This window comes from Sphaerodactylus townsendi, linkage group LG06 (assembly GCF_021028975.2).
Source record: "Sphaerodactylus townsendi isolate TG3544 linkage group LG06, MPM_Stown_v2.3, whole genome shotgun sequence".
NCBI classification, from domain to species: domain Eukaryota; kingdom Metazoa; phylum Chordata; class Lepidosauria; order Squamata; family Sphaerodactylidae; genus Sphaerodactylus; species Sphaerodactylus townsendi.
This window is the reverse complement of record NC_059430.1, coordinates 102,305,594-102,323,336: the sequence shown is the minus strand read 5'-3', so window position 1 is coordinate 102,323,336 and position 17,743 is coordinate 102,305,594. Positions and strand designations below refer to the sequence as shown.

Here is a 17,743-nt window from a genome sequence, read left to right as displayed (position 1 = left end):
CTGCTATCCACCATGATGAACAAATCAAACTGTAATCTGTAAATCAAACTGTAATCCTGTAATCTGCTCTGGTTGCAAGTGTGCTTCCAGGACAAATTCAAGTTGTGTTTTTGACCTTTAAAACCCTAAATGGCTTGGACCATCAGTCCAGACTTATCTTGCCCACACTGCAGTCTTTGTGAAGGAACCTGAGTGGTCTGAAGCAAGACTGGCAGGAATCTTTGGAGGGCCTCGTCAGCCAGCTGCACCCAGTCTGTGGGACTCAGAGGTGTATTGGGGGGAAATGGCGCCCAAGGGAACTCCCTGACTAAGGAAACGAGGCCTGAATTGTCTTTCTGAAAAAACTGAAATACTTTTTAATCTATAGTTTCAGGTGAGTAAATGTGTTGGTCTGTAGAAGAAGAGCAAGATTAGACTCTAGTAGCATCAACAAGATTTCCAGGGTATAAATTTTCAAGAGCCCGAGCTCCTTTGCTCAGATACAAGTAGGAATGGAGATCTCACCACAGATGCTCATGTTCACCTTAGTTCTAGTTAAGCTGATTGCATTTTGCATGGTACCATTGCATCCCGTCTTCCTTCTCTGCAACACCCCTCCCAGCTTCCATCTGGGACGCAAGGATTCAGATATCTCCATTCCTACTTGTACCTGATGAAAGAAGCCCTGATTCTTGAACATTTATACCATGGAAATTTTGTTGGTCTCTAAGATGCTACTGGATTCCAATCTTCTCCTTTTTACTCCAGAATGCCTCTGAAAGGTGCTTACTGATATCCTATGATGATTTAATTTGATTTTAAGTAGATATGTTTTCTAGGATTTCTATCTTGTTTTATGCTTTAAGATCTCTTTGATATCTCTGGAGGACAGAAAGGCAGCACAGAAACTGCCTGAACAAAATAATGTATTCCCTGTTCATGAATTTCCCAGAAAGAGCTGGAAGGTCGCTCTTAGAAACAGGATGATGGAATACACAGACAGTTTGTCTGACTTGGTAGGAGGGATCTTTTGGTTCTTGGGAACAAACATAATCCATCCTGTTCACCATGCACCCACCAGGTTGTAGCTTCTGGGGCTCAGGATACTGTTCTACCTCCTCCTCTCTTAAGAAACAACTCAAATCAGGGCTTTGTACACACCTCCATGGAGGTCTGTGCACTTTGCTGTGTGGGAGATGAAATGTAGCCACATTGTGAATGTCTGAGCTGCCTGAAGCCACCTATCACTCAGAAGGGTGGGAGATGGAAATCTTTTTCAGCCCAGAGGCCACATATTCTGAGGACTTGGGTGTCTTCCCCCTGTCAGCCCTAATATCTAACTTGGAGACTTCAGAACAAGATGGAGACCAGGCTGCAGGCCTTTTCCCGAATCTGCTGTTCTTGGGAGGGCCCTTGAGCCTTTTAGCACCTCTTGAGAAGCAAGAATCTAGTAGCCAGGTACTGCAGCCTGGTCAGCCAATACTTCCAAGCATTAAGTTCAATATCACAATGGCCAGGTGAAAAGCATCCGTAGGCTGGAGGAGGCCCCTGAAGGCTGTCACCTGCCCAACTCTGTTGTAGAATTAATTGAACTCCCTTGTCTTACCCTGTACTTGTTCTCTCCAATCTGCTCCACTTGGAACCTCTTAGCACATTTGCACTGAGCCACCTGCCTTGTGACCTGTTTGGATCAGAAGAGGGGGAAGGAAAAAAAGAAGTGGAAATGAAGGTTAGCCTTGTTATGCTGCATTGGAACCTCGGGCTTTAACCCTAAGAGACAGGAAGAATTCTGCCAAAAGATACAGAGATACAGCACTGCAGAATTTTCTGGCCTTCTTCCCAGAATGGTGTCACCCGATGAGCAACAATCATAACATTTACTGTCACCCACAATAAATGCACATGAGGTGAACATGGAAGGGGAGTAAGCTGCAGACACAGGTTAGAGGACCCTGTGAAGAAGACTGAGTGCAGGGTACATTCTGACTTACAGTCAATGGGTCAATAGGCAGCATTTCAACTGAAAAAGCACCTCCAAGTCCTGCCCCCAAACCCCCATTTAATTTCACCCCACCCCATGTTTCTGTGCCACAATGGTTACTTAGTGCTGTGCTGGATAAAACTCCCTGCCAACCCTCTAGAGTGGATTCCGCACAGCATATTTATAATGAGTTGCAATCCTTATAACTAAAGTGAGGAAAATTGGGGCGGTCCCTGCCCAACAGGAAGAGGAAAAATGTTTACTTCCTGCCTCTCCAATAGGACAGTGGGAACCACCCACAAGATGTCCTCCAGCCCAGGGGAGACGAACTTGTTTTCCCTTTACAGTCCAGATCTACTTTTTGCCTGTGTGGTTTTGCACTCAAATCACTCACTGACCCAAATGTGAAACGGGAAAGATCAACCACTGATGAAATCCCATAGCCCTTGGCTTTTCATGAGTGGGAACATCCCAGATAAATTTATGACCCACAGCTACTACTGTTAGCTGAAACTACATGCTGTTTGTTGCTACAGAACCCAGAGCAGCTACATATTCTCTCCCCTGCCGGATTCCCCTGGGTTCCCACATCTGGATCAACTTCTTACCTCATCCTCAATTTTGTCTGCATCCGTCGTTGGCCGGTAAGCATCTTTGTTGGGGTGCAGAGCAGCTACAAACTCATAGTAGTCGATGTAGCCATCGCCGTCACGGTCAAAGATGTCAGCGACGGCAGTCATCTCTAACTTAGTTGTGGGGAATTCTGAAAGAGAGAGAACAAAACGTGTGTTAATGCTGAACCTCCTTGACTCCCCGTGTTGTAGGACTGGTCCTCAAATATCACAGTAAATCTCCTCTCCCAATTGCGACCAGAAAGATGCCTCAAGAATCTCCATCAAGCAGGGCACAGGGGGATATACCCATCTGCAATTAGCCCTAACTAGCTGGAGACATGCATGGTCTCTGAAGGAGGAGGCCGGGTTTCTGGCTATCATGGCAAGCAACCACCACCATCCCTATCCCCCACTGAATCCTTCAGCAAAAATTAGTTTTATTTTTTACTGATTTATCTCCTGCTTTTCTTCCTAATGGAGACCCCAAGGGGCTTCCCTCATCAGTCTCAGGCCCTTTCCGCATATGCAGAATAATGCACTTTCAACCCACCTTCACAATTGTTTGAAGGTGTATCTTGCTATTCCGCACAGTAAAATCCAGCTTCAAAGTGCATTGAAAGTGGCTTGAAAGTGCATTATTCTGCATGTGCGGGAGGGGCCTCAGTGATGTAAGAGGCAGAGGCATTATAACCATGAGAACAGAACTGTATGGTTTCCCCACTTCTGATAACATCCAGCAGCCAACAGGCCAGATTCTCCTCATTTTCTTTGCCCCCAGCCTCCCAGCACCAGTTGTTCATCCTGCCCAGCCCCATGGATTTTTCAGGGTTTTTTTAAAATCAGCCATTAAATATTTAATAACAATATCTGAATCAGGTTCTCTGATTTCCCAGCTTCCACTATAGAAAAGAACCTTAGTTTCTTTCATTTTGGAGACATAAGAGGAAAGACACAGCTCCGCAATGAAAAGGGTAAGAATCCTTCTTTTAAAATAATAATAAAAGCTGAAAATTGAGAGAACTTGACAGGTGCAGTGGTAACAATGATATAATAATATTCAGTTGCCAATTAAAGCAACAAAAATGCCCCAATAGTCAGCGGTGAAAGCTGGGTCTAGTCTGCAATAAATACCAAGCAGTACACAATCCTCTCAGCATACAGTGAAGGATGCTTTGCTTGCGCTGACAAGTGGGAAATCAGTGATTTCAAATTTGCTGCCCAAGTTCAGAGAAAAATTGAACAACTTACTAGATGCAAGAATCCCATCAATGAACTCCTGCCGGGTGATCTTCCCATCCTGGTCTTTGTCAATCCGTCGGAAAAAGTCCATGACACGTGACTTCTTGTGATTCATCCAGCGCATGTACTTCTTCCGCCAGACATCAAAGTCAAAGTTTGCAAACTCTTTCAACTGGAAAAGAGAAAGAATCATTCATTGTAAGTCTCCTCTGGAGGAGAAACATGGGAACAAAAGTTGCCCTGCTCTGAGATAAGGAGGCAGCAGTGGTTTAGGCCTGCTCAGAACGATAGAGGAGACTGAGGAACAGAAAAAGTGGACCTGCCCGTCCAGCTTCTGTCTCATACAAGGCAAGAAGTCATGAGCCAGCCTACTTTGCAGGACTGGTGGGGAATGCTCTTTCTGAAAGACAGATGAGACTCACGAGAGGCTACCCCTTTAGTCTGGCTGGCCACAAAACCATTTCCATGCAGTCACACCCCTGCTACAGCCTGGAGGCAAATCTAGCTTGTGCGCAGCAAACCAACATGATGATCAAGATTCAAGGAGCTCTGCTGATGAAATTAAAACCCTTCTCTGCAAAGTGCTGATTGTTTTTCTTCCGCTTACTTCACTTGTGCTTACTGATTTGGACTGGCCATCAATGGAGGCCAACGGCAAAGTACCATTAGGTTTGGTTACTTGCACTGGCAGAAAAATTAATGCACATTCCTAAAGAAAGACGCTTTGCATATATTCTGGTGAGCTGTCATTCCTCAAGTAAACAGCCTGCCTTTCACGACATAACATCCTCTTCTTTGTACGTGTACAGCTCTCTGTGAGATTGTGAGCTTCGCAGTGGGATCTCCCCAAGTTTCCTCATTTACACACGAGGAGGTGTCCCGTTGCTTCCCTTGAGCCCAGTCGCCATTTTGCCTGCCCCAGGCTTCTTCTGCTTCCACGTTTGGGTGGTTGTTTGCTGCCAGTTTCTGTTTCTTGCTGAAATGAGCCCTGTTGCGTACGCCCACTCTATGCGTGTTGGCAAAGTAGAAAGGGATGGGTATGTGTGTATGGGGGGGATGTTACCTCTTCTAGCCGGTCCAGGGCATCGTTGAGCTTGCGCTGACGCTCCAGGGCCAGCAGCCACACCTGCTGCCACCTGGCTGACAGCTGGTTGATCCGTGGGTTCTTTGCTTCTGATTGGGAGAGGATGGGCATGGGAGGAGGGGTGGTCTGGCTCAAGGACTTCCCTGGAAACACAGAGAAACAGGGAAAGGAATTGAGCAAATCGAGCAAAGAGAAGGGAGATGCAGAATGAAAAGATTCTGGTCAAGGCAGCAGGCTGAATTGTAGGGGTGAGCATTAAAACTGAACACCGTCATGTCCCCATTTGCACAGCGGACTGGAAAGCCTGTTAAAAATACAGCAAATGGCAACGGGCTCTTTCTTTTGGGGATGGGGGAGAATGACTGCTTTGTAATTAGGATGTGAACTGATGAGATGCTCTAGGACAGGGGTGTCAAACATGTGGCCTGGGGACCGGATCCAGCCCCTTGAGGGGGCTTATCAGGCCTGTGTGTCAGCGAAGGCAACCCCTCAACTGGCTCACAGGGCCCTCTCAAGGCAGCCATTCTACCCTGTTGAGGGCTCACCAGTCCAGGCATCCTATCCCCCCCACCCCACTGCCATTCTAAGGCCAGCTGAGGCAGTCCACCCCCTGCTCCAGGGCCCGCCCTGACCAAGTTATATTTATGTCACATCCAGCCCACGCAACAAAGGAGTTCAACACCCTGCTCTAGAAGATGAAGCCCTCCCACTGCAGACCTTCATCTGAGTGAGTAGATGGTAGAGCTCAGGAGTACAGGACTTGTTTTTAAAAGTGAGGTTCAGTCCTAGGACAAACCAAATAATCAGAGTAGTGTCCCCACCCCCAGCCCTCAATTTCACTTCCCTCGCAAGCCAGGTCAGGGGCCCCTCAGTTTGTAGGCCTATGTGGCTCTCAGGCAAGTGAGTCCCAGTCCCCAACCCCTCCCCCCTTCCCAAGGCAGCTAAAGTTCCAACATACGATTGCTTCGGGATTTGTCAGTGAAAGGTCCATGCGTTGGCTCAGTGGCTTTCCTCTTGTACGTCTTTGTGACTCGGTCAACATCTGGCTGCTTTCGAGTCATTTCTTCCATGAAGGACTGCAAAAATACAACTTTTTTTAAAAAAAGAAGACCCAAGGGAAGGGGAAAGAGTATGTGTTTTAGGGTGTTGTGGGTTTTCCGGTTGAATGGCTGTGTTCCAGTAACATTCTCTTGCCTGCATCTGTGGCTGGCATCTTCAGAGAAGTGTGTGTTTTCTTACTGTGTACTTTATACTCCTTCTGTGGGGCAGATCAAGGAGCTCTGAGAGAACTTTCAACACCAACTGTGGACAATCAAGATTCATTTGGTTCCTTCCTCTTCTGATACCTAATTTAAAGCAGGGGCTGCTCAAGTATTTTCAAGTACTCTTTGACATACTTTGCAAAACTGCAATTTCTAGGAAGCCATGTTCCTTACTGCCACATTTCTTCATATAATCCCAAGATCTTCAATGAAATGGGGTAGCCAGTTGTGGCCTGACCCACATGGGTGCAGGACGGCTGACTGCCCACAAAGGAGGAAGCTGTGAGGTAACACCCCTTGATCTGCCTCCTAAAACTGCCTCCTAGATTAGATTATGTTCTCTCTCTCACACTCTCTCTCACACACAGACACAGACACAGACACAGACAGACAGACAGACAGACAGACAGACAGAGAGCAGTCTGCAATCCCTGTCAAGTCCCATGGCAATGAATGGGAGCCACATATGAACACACAGATGAAAACGAACAAAAAAGCAGGGAGGAGGCAGAGAAGAAACCATCGGGGCAGACTCACCTGGTGCTCTGCGATGAGGGCTTTCACTTGCTCTATGTTCTGCGGCATTGGGTCCTGATCCCGCTGGATCAGCGTGGTCTCAGCCCACTGAATCCACCCCAAGAGTTCCTCCAGAAGTTCAGCATTGGCCACCAATTCTGAGAGCGCCGCCTCAAGGCGTTGTTGATGCTGCTTCGCCCACGTGAGAACCTGCCACGGAAGACAGTGAGGAGGAAGAGCCGTTGGCGCTGATGGAACTCAGCAATAAGGAGCCAAAACACTGAGTCAAGCCAGTCATCCTCTGAAGAGGGAAGGTCTTCCTCCTATCGCTTGTACTGAGCCCTCCAAATACCCTGGATCTGGAACAATCCTGAGCTTCACATCTCTTGATTTCAGGCGACTGATGAGCGTTTTGGGTCTTTGGTAACCCTATGATCCTGTGCAACACTGATCTGCTGACCCACATAAACGGAGGGCCCAAATTTTTTATGCAGATTTCCAGATCACCGTGCCCCTCACCCCAGCAATGTGGAAGGGATAACTGTAATTTAAAATCTATTTCAATATAATTTCAGCTTTTCTATGGTAAGCAACGATGTTTTTAATAGAGTTCGGATTGAGAGAAAGAATTTTTTAAAAAAAGGTATGTGTCAGTTATAACCAGAGGAGCTGTACGCATGTTAAGGCTGTCGCTATTTTAAGGTAGAGTTCACCAACATGCTGCCCATGGACACCATGGTGGGTGTCAGTACTAGACTTTTTTTACTGGATTTTCCTGTGCGAAACGGTAGAATGCACTTGCGAACAATAGTTAAAGTGCATTGAAAATGAGCTGAAAGAGCACTGTTCAGCATGTGAGAAAGTACCCAGAATGTATGTGAACCAGAAAGGAAGAGGATTCCATTTAACATGCCAACCACCTTACAAATGTCAGTCTCTCCATGAACGGCAAAGGCACCCCAGGTAACTCACCTCCTCAAACCGGGCCCGGATGATGGTTATCCAGTGTTTGATGGTGGTGACACAGTCGGGGTGGCACACAGCTAAGATGACCTCCCCCATTGCCACGGCAGAGTTCACGTCCATCCTTTTCTCTTCCACTTTCTTCATGAACTCCTGAGCAAAAAAGAGAGACAGAAACACAATACATGGCAGTGCCCCTGAGCATCTAAAACCAGGACCAAACACACACACACACACACACCGGTTATCCTATGAAAAACTACCTACCTTGTGTACATCAATGAGTGCCTGCAGAGCTTCGGTGTCATCAGGCAAAGCCCCTCGGAAGCGGAGGGTCTGCTCTGCTTCAGAGAGCCACTCTAGCAGTATGTGGACAGCGGTCCGGAACTCCTCAGCCTGGGAAGAAACGGCATTGGCTGAATCCTCTCCCGGAAGCAAGGCATCAGAAGAGTCTCAGGGGTACTTCAGCCAATGGGCCACTAAGCTCTCAGCATTCTCTCTTTCTGGACAGTGCTCAGGCACAAGGCTCAGGGAGGTTCGCCCAGCACATCGAAGCCACCACCACAACCCGCTCTGCCAAGGTATCGACTCTCCAGCATCAGGTTGTCAGAGTTCTCTCTGAAAACAACCTGCTCATCTGGCCATCGCTCCGTTGAGAGGAGCTTGCTGGGTAAAAGGGGCAACTGGACAGAAGCTTATTAGCTGCCACACCTGTTGGAGTGACCCAGAAGGGCTCTGACGGACCAGATCGTTGGTCCATCTAGTCCAGCATTCCCTCTCACACAATGGCCAGCCAGTTTTCTTGAAAGACCAACCACAGGGTAGAGAGGCCAAGGCCTTCCCCTAATGTTTCCTCTTGGGATTAAGAGGCTGACTGCCTCCGCACGTGGAGGTTTCCTTTAGTTCAGAGGTGTCCAACTCTGGCGCTTCAGATGTTCATAGACTACAATTCCCATCAGCCCCTGCTGGCATGGCCAATTGGCCGTGCCAGCAGGGGCTGATGGGAATTGTAGTCCATGAACATCTAAAGCGCCAGAGTTGGACACCCCTGCTTTAGTCACTGTAGCTAATAGCCACTAATGGATCTATCCTTCATGAATTGGTCTGATCTTCCAAAGCTGTCTCTGTACCTGTGGCCACTACATCCTCCAGCAGCATATTCCACATTATAAACACTCCCTGAGTAAAGAAGTACCCTCCTCCCCTGCTTCAAGTTTACCTGCTAGACTCCAAACAAGTAACATAAAGCTTCCTTGGGACATGTGAATCACAAAAAGGCATCCAGCAACAGCAAACGGGGTCCTAAAGCCAACCTCCCTTCCGCCTTCCTGCTGTGTTGCCAAACACCAAAGAGATTCAATGCAGGCCTGCAAGAGCCAGTGGCTTTCTCTTCTCACCTGTTTCAAGGCCTGCTCCAGCCGGGTTTGCTTCAAGACAGACATCTTGCAGACGGTGTCCCAGCGGTTGCTCAGCTCTTGCAGCTGCACCTTCACCCACGTGGTGTCGTCACGGCTATTCTCAATCAACTCCCGTCCAGAACGTTTCAGTACCTGCACCGTGCCTGTTCGCTTGCCGAGCTCCTTTTGAAAAACCTATCACAAAGGGGTGGGGGAGCAAGAGAAGCAGGGAAAAGTAGTATCAACATGGCTGCACTTCTGTAGGCTCCTTGAACCCTCTAAGTTCAGGGCTTTGGCACATCAGTGCAGGCTGCAGCCCAAGCACACTGACCAGAAAGACACCCTGGACGAGGTAATGCCAGATGACTAGATTCGGTGACCCACGGCTCTGTAGATTGCTCATCCTAACTGTTACCTTGTGGGCATCCATTAAGTTCATGACCAGATCCAGGTCCCCATGCACTGGCTGGTCTTCAGCTAACTGTGGCTCCACCTTGTACAGCCAGTCCACCAAAGCTTGCAAGGCATCCATGAACTGCCCGGAGAAAAGCAATGCCTCTTCCAGTTTGTGCTGCCTATAAAAAGACATCCCAGTTTCAGACATCCCAATAGTAGCCTATTTCCTTGTGAAATATGGAGTTGCTCTGAGCTTGGCTTGTGCTTCAGTGAACACGGGAATGTTTCTGATCCTGAGGCTCTGGCTGCGACATATCTCAAGGCCTCAAACACAAGTGAAGGAGGAATCAGATTAAAATGTTTGCAACTGCCCTGAATGGATCTGCTACCAGCACTGCAAATCCTCTGAACCCCAAATATTCCAGCCCCCTTGCTACTGATGCATATACCCCCACAAGCAAGATGGTCCGGTGATTCTGGCTTCCATGCTCTAGCACCCAAATTTGTTCCAACAGCCTACCCAGGATACTGGTCCTACAGACACTCACCTTTCCACAGATTTGCCGCACACGGTGTCCCATTTGTCTCGGACTTCCCCGAGAAGATGATCTAGGCTTTGGGTGTCATCTGGAAACTGAGCTTTCTCCTTCAAGGCTCTGCCTGTCCTAATTGTGGTGTCATAGACAGGCTGTTTGCTACCTAGAGTTTTTTGGAACTCCTGACCATTTTTCCGGGGGGATGGGGAGAAAGAGAAGAAAAGAGAAATTAAAAATACACAATATGCATTAGGCTGGACAAGGAAGTAGCAAGTTCAGATACCGAGAAATACGTCCACACCCCTTCAGATTTTAGTTTGGGAGAGGCTGCCCATCAAGGACAGCTCAGTGGTTTCTCTGCAGTAACAGCCACCGTGCCTGTGTAAGAAGAATGTCACCTTGTGTTTAAGGGAAAGAAGTAGGAAGTTCCTGACTCAATCCCAGACACCTCCGGTTTTGCAATGCACTTTTACACACTGAATAGTGCACTTTCAATTCACTTTGGATGCACTTTAGCAATTGTTTGCAAGTGGATTTTGACATTTCAGAAGTAACATCCAGTTTGCAAAGTATACTGAAAGTGCATTATTCAGCACATGTGAAAGCACCACTCAGGCAAGGGAGACTGGAAGGACTTGACTCCTTGGACAGCCTCTGGCAAGGGATCAGGCAGCAACTACTAACTCCCTGCAAGGCAGAAGGGGTATCACAACATTTCACATTTGATACTCTTGTTAGGAGGTTGGACCTATTTAAATACAGGCTGGAATGTTATTTAATGTGAACAAAACACATGTGGAGCTAATCATTTTTAGAAATGATATTTCTGGAGTCCAGATAACTTATCTGAGCTGCATTTTTCTGAGTTGCATTTGTGGGAAATGCATTTCAAAGCTCCCGGCCATACTGGATAATTTTTTCTATTAAATATTTTTTCTATTAAAAATATTCTATCTTTTCTATTGCTGGTCTATGCAGGACTACCAACATGACAGTTACAGTTTCGGAATAGGAGAGTGGGGCAAAGCCGACTTTGTTTTGCACCAGAATCCCTAAGTTAGCAAGACCTGCTACATTCACACAGCATGAGTGTGTACTCAGGTTCTTTTCAACAAGGAATGGCTTCTGTCAGTTAAGGAATCTGGGCTCCTGATCATCTGGGAAGACCAGACAAATGCCAGAATGTCAGCAACCAGACCTACATGCCTGAAGATCTCCTGGAAAATGGTCCGGGAGGAACTGCCGTCTCCCTGTCCCAAGAAGCTGGATTCTAACCTTGTGCTTGGAGAGTTGCAGCTTGATCTTGTCAGGATCGTTAGAAATTTCCAGCTCAGAGTCCAGATGATTCTCTGCATCTTCCAACCAGTCGACCAGCTTCTTCCAAGCTTCGTGGAACTGCAATGATTCCCAAGGGACAAAAAAAAAATGTGCTTAGAAGGTATGTTGCAGTTTTTCAAAATTCATCTTCAGCACCTAGGGCTAAAACTGCATCTTGGCTTTAGTCACCTCTTGCCTGCTCTCCTTTTTGCCAGTCTTGCCTCTTGGGGCCCCCCCCCCCCCCCAAACAAAACTCCTGAGCTAACAAAAAGGTCTCTCTCTTCTCCTGGTCAGTCTCCCCCACAAGTCTGTGTACTGCCTCCACTGCCACTCTGCATCCAGTTCCCAGTTCTCATGGTAAAAGCTATCTGCCCAACCTGGATTCCTTATTCACCATCCCTGAGAGGCGGAGCGCTCACAGGAACATGTGGGGTCACATGTCCCTGGGCGTGAGCTAGTTGGTCATGTGGGGGCAAAATTGCCCCCCACCCCTCCCCTCAGCTCGGCCCCACCAGGCTGCTCCTTCAGCCAGCACAGCCTCTGCTGGCCAAAGGAGCAGCCTGGCTGGGCCACCACCGGGCACTCCTCGGCCTCGCCAGGTCCGCCAGCGGCCCAGCCAGGTAAGTGGGGTGCAGGGGGTGGAGCCAAGATCAGGTTTTGATCCAGGCGCCATCCCCCCCACGCCTCTGCCATCCTCCTTAAACTCTTGCTCCTTCTTCACATGCTCAGTCACGATTTTGGCCCTCTCTCCCTTCAGTCATTTTGCTCCCCAAGCCTAGAAGATGTCTCTCCTGGGACGTTTATACATCCTGCTTCACCTTAAGCGCTTTCTTTACTGCTTCCTGTGTACTGTCACACTTCGTGCACCAAGAGCAAAAGTGAGCAACCAGCAAAAGTGAGCAAAAGTTTTTAGTTTCTCAATATATACAAGAACAAAAACAACCCAGAAACACATTTACATCCCCCCACATCAATATAAAATAAGAACATGAAATACAAACCCCCCCCAAAAAAAACCAGGAGAGAGAGAGCACAAGAAAATAACCAAATAATAACTTCCCGCTGTCTCATAATTGAATTATAATTCATTCTAGGTTCATGCATCTAGTTAAAATGAAACAATTTATCAGCTACACATTATATCATTTCTAATATTCTATTTCAGAATATTTTCTTTTAAATCTCAATTTTAAAAAAAATTTCAAATCCTGCGATTATTTCTCTTCTACCGATTTTTTCAATAGGTTGTTAAAAGGTTTCCAGTTTTCTGCAAACTTCTCTGTATTACTGTTCTATACTAAGGTTGTTAATTTTGCTATTTCTGAATATTCTGTGATCTTCTGTATCCAAGCTTCCTTGGTTGATACTTTTTTTCCTCTCTTCATATCTGGGTGTCGAATGTCCTTGCACATATACTTGAAAAGCAGCCTGTATTGATTTGGGATATTGTCTCCTATTAATCTTAGTAAAAAAATGTCAGGCTGTTTCTTCATTGTTATTTTCAGAATTTTCTGCATTTCTTTAAGTATCATGTTCCAAAAGGATTTAGCCTCTAAATACAACCACCATATATGAAAAAGATCCCTCGTGTTTTTGGCATTTCCAACATCTATTAGTTATACCTTTATACATTTTTGCCAATTTTTTTGGCGTCAGATACCATCTATACATCATTTTATAATGATTTTCTTTCTGGTTATAACATGCTACTTACCTGTTTTGCCCGCTTGCGAGCATCATCCAGAGCCCGTCCCCTCTCAACTGAACGCTGGACGACCTTCTCCCAACGTGACTGGACGCTGACTAAGAGGTTCTTGATCAAGACAACATCCTGTTTCTGACTCAGGAATTTCAGATGGTTCCCAGTTTGATCCAAGCTGATAATCTGGTCCCGGTGCGCATTGACTTCATTTGCAAAGACCTGTGGAAAGAAAATGGACACAATCCCTGCTGGGTTTCCTCAGGTGTCACATAACACAAAGAAGTAAATTTGTCTGGAATGGAAGTTGTGAAGTGAAGGCAGAGCTTCAATGTACTCTACAGGCTGTCTACTGAGAGCATGGCTAGAGAGTTGGGGACTTGGAAGTGCCAATCCCACCTCTTCTACAGCTCTGTAAGCTGAAGTTTCCCTATCTGAACAAAGGGAATAATGCAACCAACTTCTCAAAATTGTTGTGAAGACAGTACACACCATGTATGCAGTAGGAAGACTCTACAGACTGAAGCACCTACCTGCAGAAGTAGATGAGCAAGATTTGAATCCAGTAGTACCTTAAAAACTGGCAGGAATAAGCTTTCCAGGGTACAAGCTTTTAAGAGTCCAAGAGTTTCATTAGATACCTGAGCATTGACTCTTAAGAGCCTGGAAATCTTCTTGGTCTCTAAGACGGTGGTGTCCAACCCTGCTCTAAGGTACCACTGGACTCAAATTTTGCTTTCATGCTGAAGGCCAATATGGCTACCCATTTGAAATTATCTGCAGAAATGGCTGGGTACCAAAACCAGGAGTAGCAGACGTCCTCTGGGGCAATCAGAAAACATAAGACATACCATCCAACTAATCTTAGAAACAAATTTCCAGTCTAAATTCCGCACCCCTGACAGAACTGTAGACTCAAACACAAATGCTTGCAGAAATTCTATGCTGTTTGTAATATTTCAGCTAAATCCCACTCAAGCAGCAATCCCACTCCACTTTTAGCAAGAAGTACCGGGCGGCATTACCTTGTGATCCTCTATCTGTGACAGCACGGTGCTGAGGATAAGGCTGGGCGGAGGGGCCAAGTTCAAGCTCTGCTCAGCAAGGGTCAGCCAGTTGATGAAATCCTGGAGGGAGTTCTGGAACTCAGTGGCCAAATTTAGTGCCTCTTCCAGCTTGGACTGAAGGGAAAGATGACAAAGTGAGAAAGAGTTCACAAAAGCTGTCACACTGGCTGTCTTTCTGAAAGGTCCCTCCTCCATTCAATCAGAGAACACACCCTGTTTCCAAAGAGATGATTTCCCCCCCCCTTCAACAGAGGAAACATTTCCAGAATTAATTTGTCAGTTCAATAAGGAAAATGCCTTTGTTTGGACAACCTAAGCGCAGTCCTGAAGAAAGAATGCTTTGCTTGTAGAAGATATGGGTAGCAAACCATACACATTAGATACTGCGCACCTGAACACATGAAACTGTGTTATACTGACTGAGACGATCAGTCCAAGGTCAGAATTGTCCACTGCCTGGCAGTGGTTCTCTAGAGTTTCAGACACAAGTCTTTCACCTCACCCTAGCAACTGATCTTTTTAACTGGAGATGCCAGTCTGGACCTGGAACCTTCTGAATGCCAAGTGAATGCTGCTCGACTGAGCCGCTGCCCCTTTTCTGGGATAAAAAGCAGTGACAGAATAGAATGTCCTGACCACAATGACTAGCTTTTTACTTTCTGGTTGGCAACCTCTCAGTAGGATGGGAAAGATCCTTGTGCTCCAGACTGGGAAGTCTGGTAGGAGCTGAAAAGGGCCTCTGTTTCCTCTTGGCTTCCAAAACTGGACTTTGCCCCAGCCCTTAAATTAAGCACTGCATGATGACTGTAGCTAGTCTTCCCACACTTCTAACCCAGACTCGTGGGCTCCTTCCGCACTTGCAGAATAATGCACTTTCAAACTGCTTTCAATGCTCCTTGAAGCTGTGTGGAATAGCAAAATCCACTTGCAAACAGTTGTGAAAGTGGTTTGAAAACGCATTATTCTGCATGTGCGGAAGGGGCCTTACTGAAATTTCTGTAGTTTACTATTTAATATCACCACCATGGCCAAATATCACTCAAGTTCCAACATCTCCTGGGTGGGGAGGCTCCACACAGGCTCTCTTCCTTTCCCTTATACAGGCCAGAGACTGCACTAGGGCTATGGTCCAGTGACAGAGTACCAGCTTTGCATACAGAAAGTCCCGGGTTCAACCTCCACATCTCCAATTCGCAGGTGATAGGGGGAAAAAAATACCTTTCCCTGTCTGAGACTTCTGGAGAGCTGCTACCAGTCAGCGGAGACCATTCTGAGCTAGATGTGCCAAGGGCCTGACTGAGTATATAAGGTAGTTGGGGGGTTTCCTCTAGATGCTGATTTGCCCAGGGTCATTTTTAAACAGTAATTTGTTGGTAAAAACAATAGTCCCTCTAACTGTAGTAGGGAACTGCATGGAAGTTCCCTACCACTGAGCAGCACAGAGCCACCTGCAAGAGCTCCGCAAAAGCTCCCCCTGCTGGCGGCTGCCCAATCTACATGGCGCCAAAATGATATCTGCGCAGCCACACAGCTTACAGAGAACATTGGGTACAACCCTAACCTCACACCCTCTTTCATGCTACCTTTCTCTCTTCCATCTTTGTACTGATGAGGCCCCACTTCTGTTCCAGGAGGGCCACACTTTGTTCTGTCTTCGATCCGGATCCAGAGTCATCCCGACTCAGAAGCATCAGTCGCCCCTTTGCCAAGAGCTGGCTATAGACCTCCTCGTTGGCTTTAAACTGGGCATACAGCTCCTACAACAAAGAACCATTGAAAGCATGTCACACAAGGGGGGCTTCTGAGGACATGTTAATTAGCTGAGCATACACAGGAACAGGGGTAAACAGTCTGCATTACTGACTTCTTTTGCCATGTCTAATTTTACCAAGAATTTTGCTCAATGACGGCTTCCCAGCACATTCACAAATGCTGAATATTAGTGTTGCTTGTACATTTTTTGTCTTATTGTCTGCAGTGACGTTTGTTGGTTTTTTGCTTGTCTAGTCGTCAGTTTACTTTTTTCTTCCAGAAGTTCTGCTTGCACTCCTCATTTGGGCAAAACTTCCCCTTCTAAAGGAATCCTTTATGGCTTTCGGATTCTGCTCATTAGCTACACAGTTCTATCCTGTCCATAACTGAGACAATAAGAAACATTTCCCATATTGTCCCATAAGGTGACCTGTCCCAACTCAGATGCTCTGAAGTTCCTGTTAATTTCCACTAGAAGTTGGTCTAAAGGCCTGTCTTGCGACTTTCTGCTATAAGCTCCAACAGCACTCCAAGCCTCCCACTCCAACAGTCTCTGTGTGGTCACCTAAGAGTCACAAAGATTCTTCGTGGACTGCAACCTTGCACATCAGCTGATGTTCCCATTTTCACACACCCACACACACCCTGGGGCATTTCTATCCTACTCTAATTGAGCTGATTGCATTTTGCAGTGTACCTTTGTATCCTGACTCCCTTGTCTGCAACACCCTTCCCACCTTCTCACTGGGATATAAGGGCTCAGAGATCTACATTCCTATTTGCATTTGACAATATACATATATGTCCCCCAAAGACCTCTGTGCTCAGCTAACAACAATCTACTCGTGGCTCCTGGCCCTAAAACAATCCAGCTGTCCACAACCAGGGGCAGAGCTTTTTCAGCTCTGGCCCTGGCCTGGTGGAACGTTTTCCCGAGTAAGACCAGAGCCCTGCAGGATTTTTTGCAATTTTGCAGGGCCTATAAAGATGGAGCTGTTCTGCCAGGCCAATGGTTGAGGACAGCAACAGTTTCCATCTTGCGGGCCTCCACTTCCTTTTTACCCCTCCCCACAACATGATGGATAAAGATATTGGTGCGGGGATGGTACTGATTGAATTGATTTTATTCTTAAATTGAATAGTGCCAAGGTGTATGTGTTATAGGAATTTATGAAATTTTATGAGTTATATTGTACAATGTTTTAATGACGTCATATAGTCTTCGTTGTACGCTGCCTTTAACCCATTTGAGGAAGGCCGGCCCAGGACAGTGGTTCCCAACCTGGGGTACACATAAGAGTGTTTGGGGGTATGTAACTGATTTCCTAATATGGGGGTAACATTTTAGGAAAATGTGTTGCTAAGGGGTACATGAGCGAAACAAGGCCAGGAGCTACAGGCCTGGAAGAAAAATAAAATAATAAAATAAAGTAAAAGGAGCTTTGACTCTTGAAGGCTTATCCCCTGGAATTCTTGTTCATCTCTGAAGTGCTATTGGACTCAAATCCTGAACTTCCGTGTTTCCACCTTCTGGAACTTTTAGGTCCCATATGTCCGTGTAGAGCACAGGTGTCAAACATCGCTTTTGGCTAAGATCAAGTGTAGTGAGTCAAACTCGCATGATGCTGGCAGGGGATGATGGGAACTGTAGTCCATAACATCTTGAGGCTGCGAGTTTGACACCTATGGTATAGAGTCTTTTCATCCTGAATTAACGGTGAGGCAAGCTCGGCTGCTACTGAGGCCAGTTCAGCCATTCCAACTCACCAAATGGGCACTCAGTTGCTCCCGGGCAGTTTCTGGCAACCCGCCTGTTGGTTTGGATGCCGACAGCTGGCTCTCCATCCTCGTGAGCCACAGGATGAAGTCTTCAATTTCACCGTGGAAACCCTGAGCCTGCAAAAGAATGCAAAGCGCATCACAAATTGTTTCTCGATTTGA

At 46.6% G+C, this 17,743-nt stretch overlaps 1 protein-coding gene across 1 annotated transcript in view; it reads right to left on the bottom strand.

Annotated features, from left to right (window-relative positions):
• The window catches only part of MACF1 (microtubule actin crosslinking factor 1), a 364,404-nt gene that overhangs the window by 16,185 nt on the left and 330,476 nt on the right, over positions 1 to 17,743 (bottom strand). The window contains 16 exon segments of the mRNA XM_048501619.1: positions 1,586 to 1,660; positions 2,569 to 2,723; positions 3,823 to 3,985; positions 4,877 to 5,040; positions 5,856 to 5,973; positions 6,697 to 6,885; positions 7,648 to 7,791; positions 7,906 to 8,034; positions 9,036 to 9,230; positions 9,451 to 9,610; positions 9,980 to 10,149; positions 11,243 to 11,362; positions 12,999 to 13,205; positions 14,009 to 14,164; positions 15,634 to 15,807; positions 17,570 to 17,698. Coding sequence (XP_048357576.1) covers positions 1,586 to 1,660; positions 2,569 to 2,723; positions 3,823 to 3,985; positions 4,877 to 5,040; positions 5,856 to 5,973; positions 6,697 to 6,885; positions 7,648 to 7,791; positions 7,906 to 8,034; positions 9,036 to 9,230; positions 9,451 to 9,610; positions 9,980 to 10,149; positions 11,243 to 11,362; positions 12,999 to 13,205; positions 14,009 to 14,164; positions 15,634 to 15,807; positions 17,570 to 17,698 — 2,448 coding nt within the window.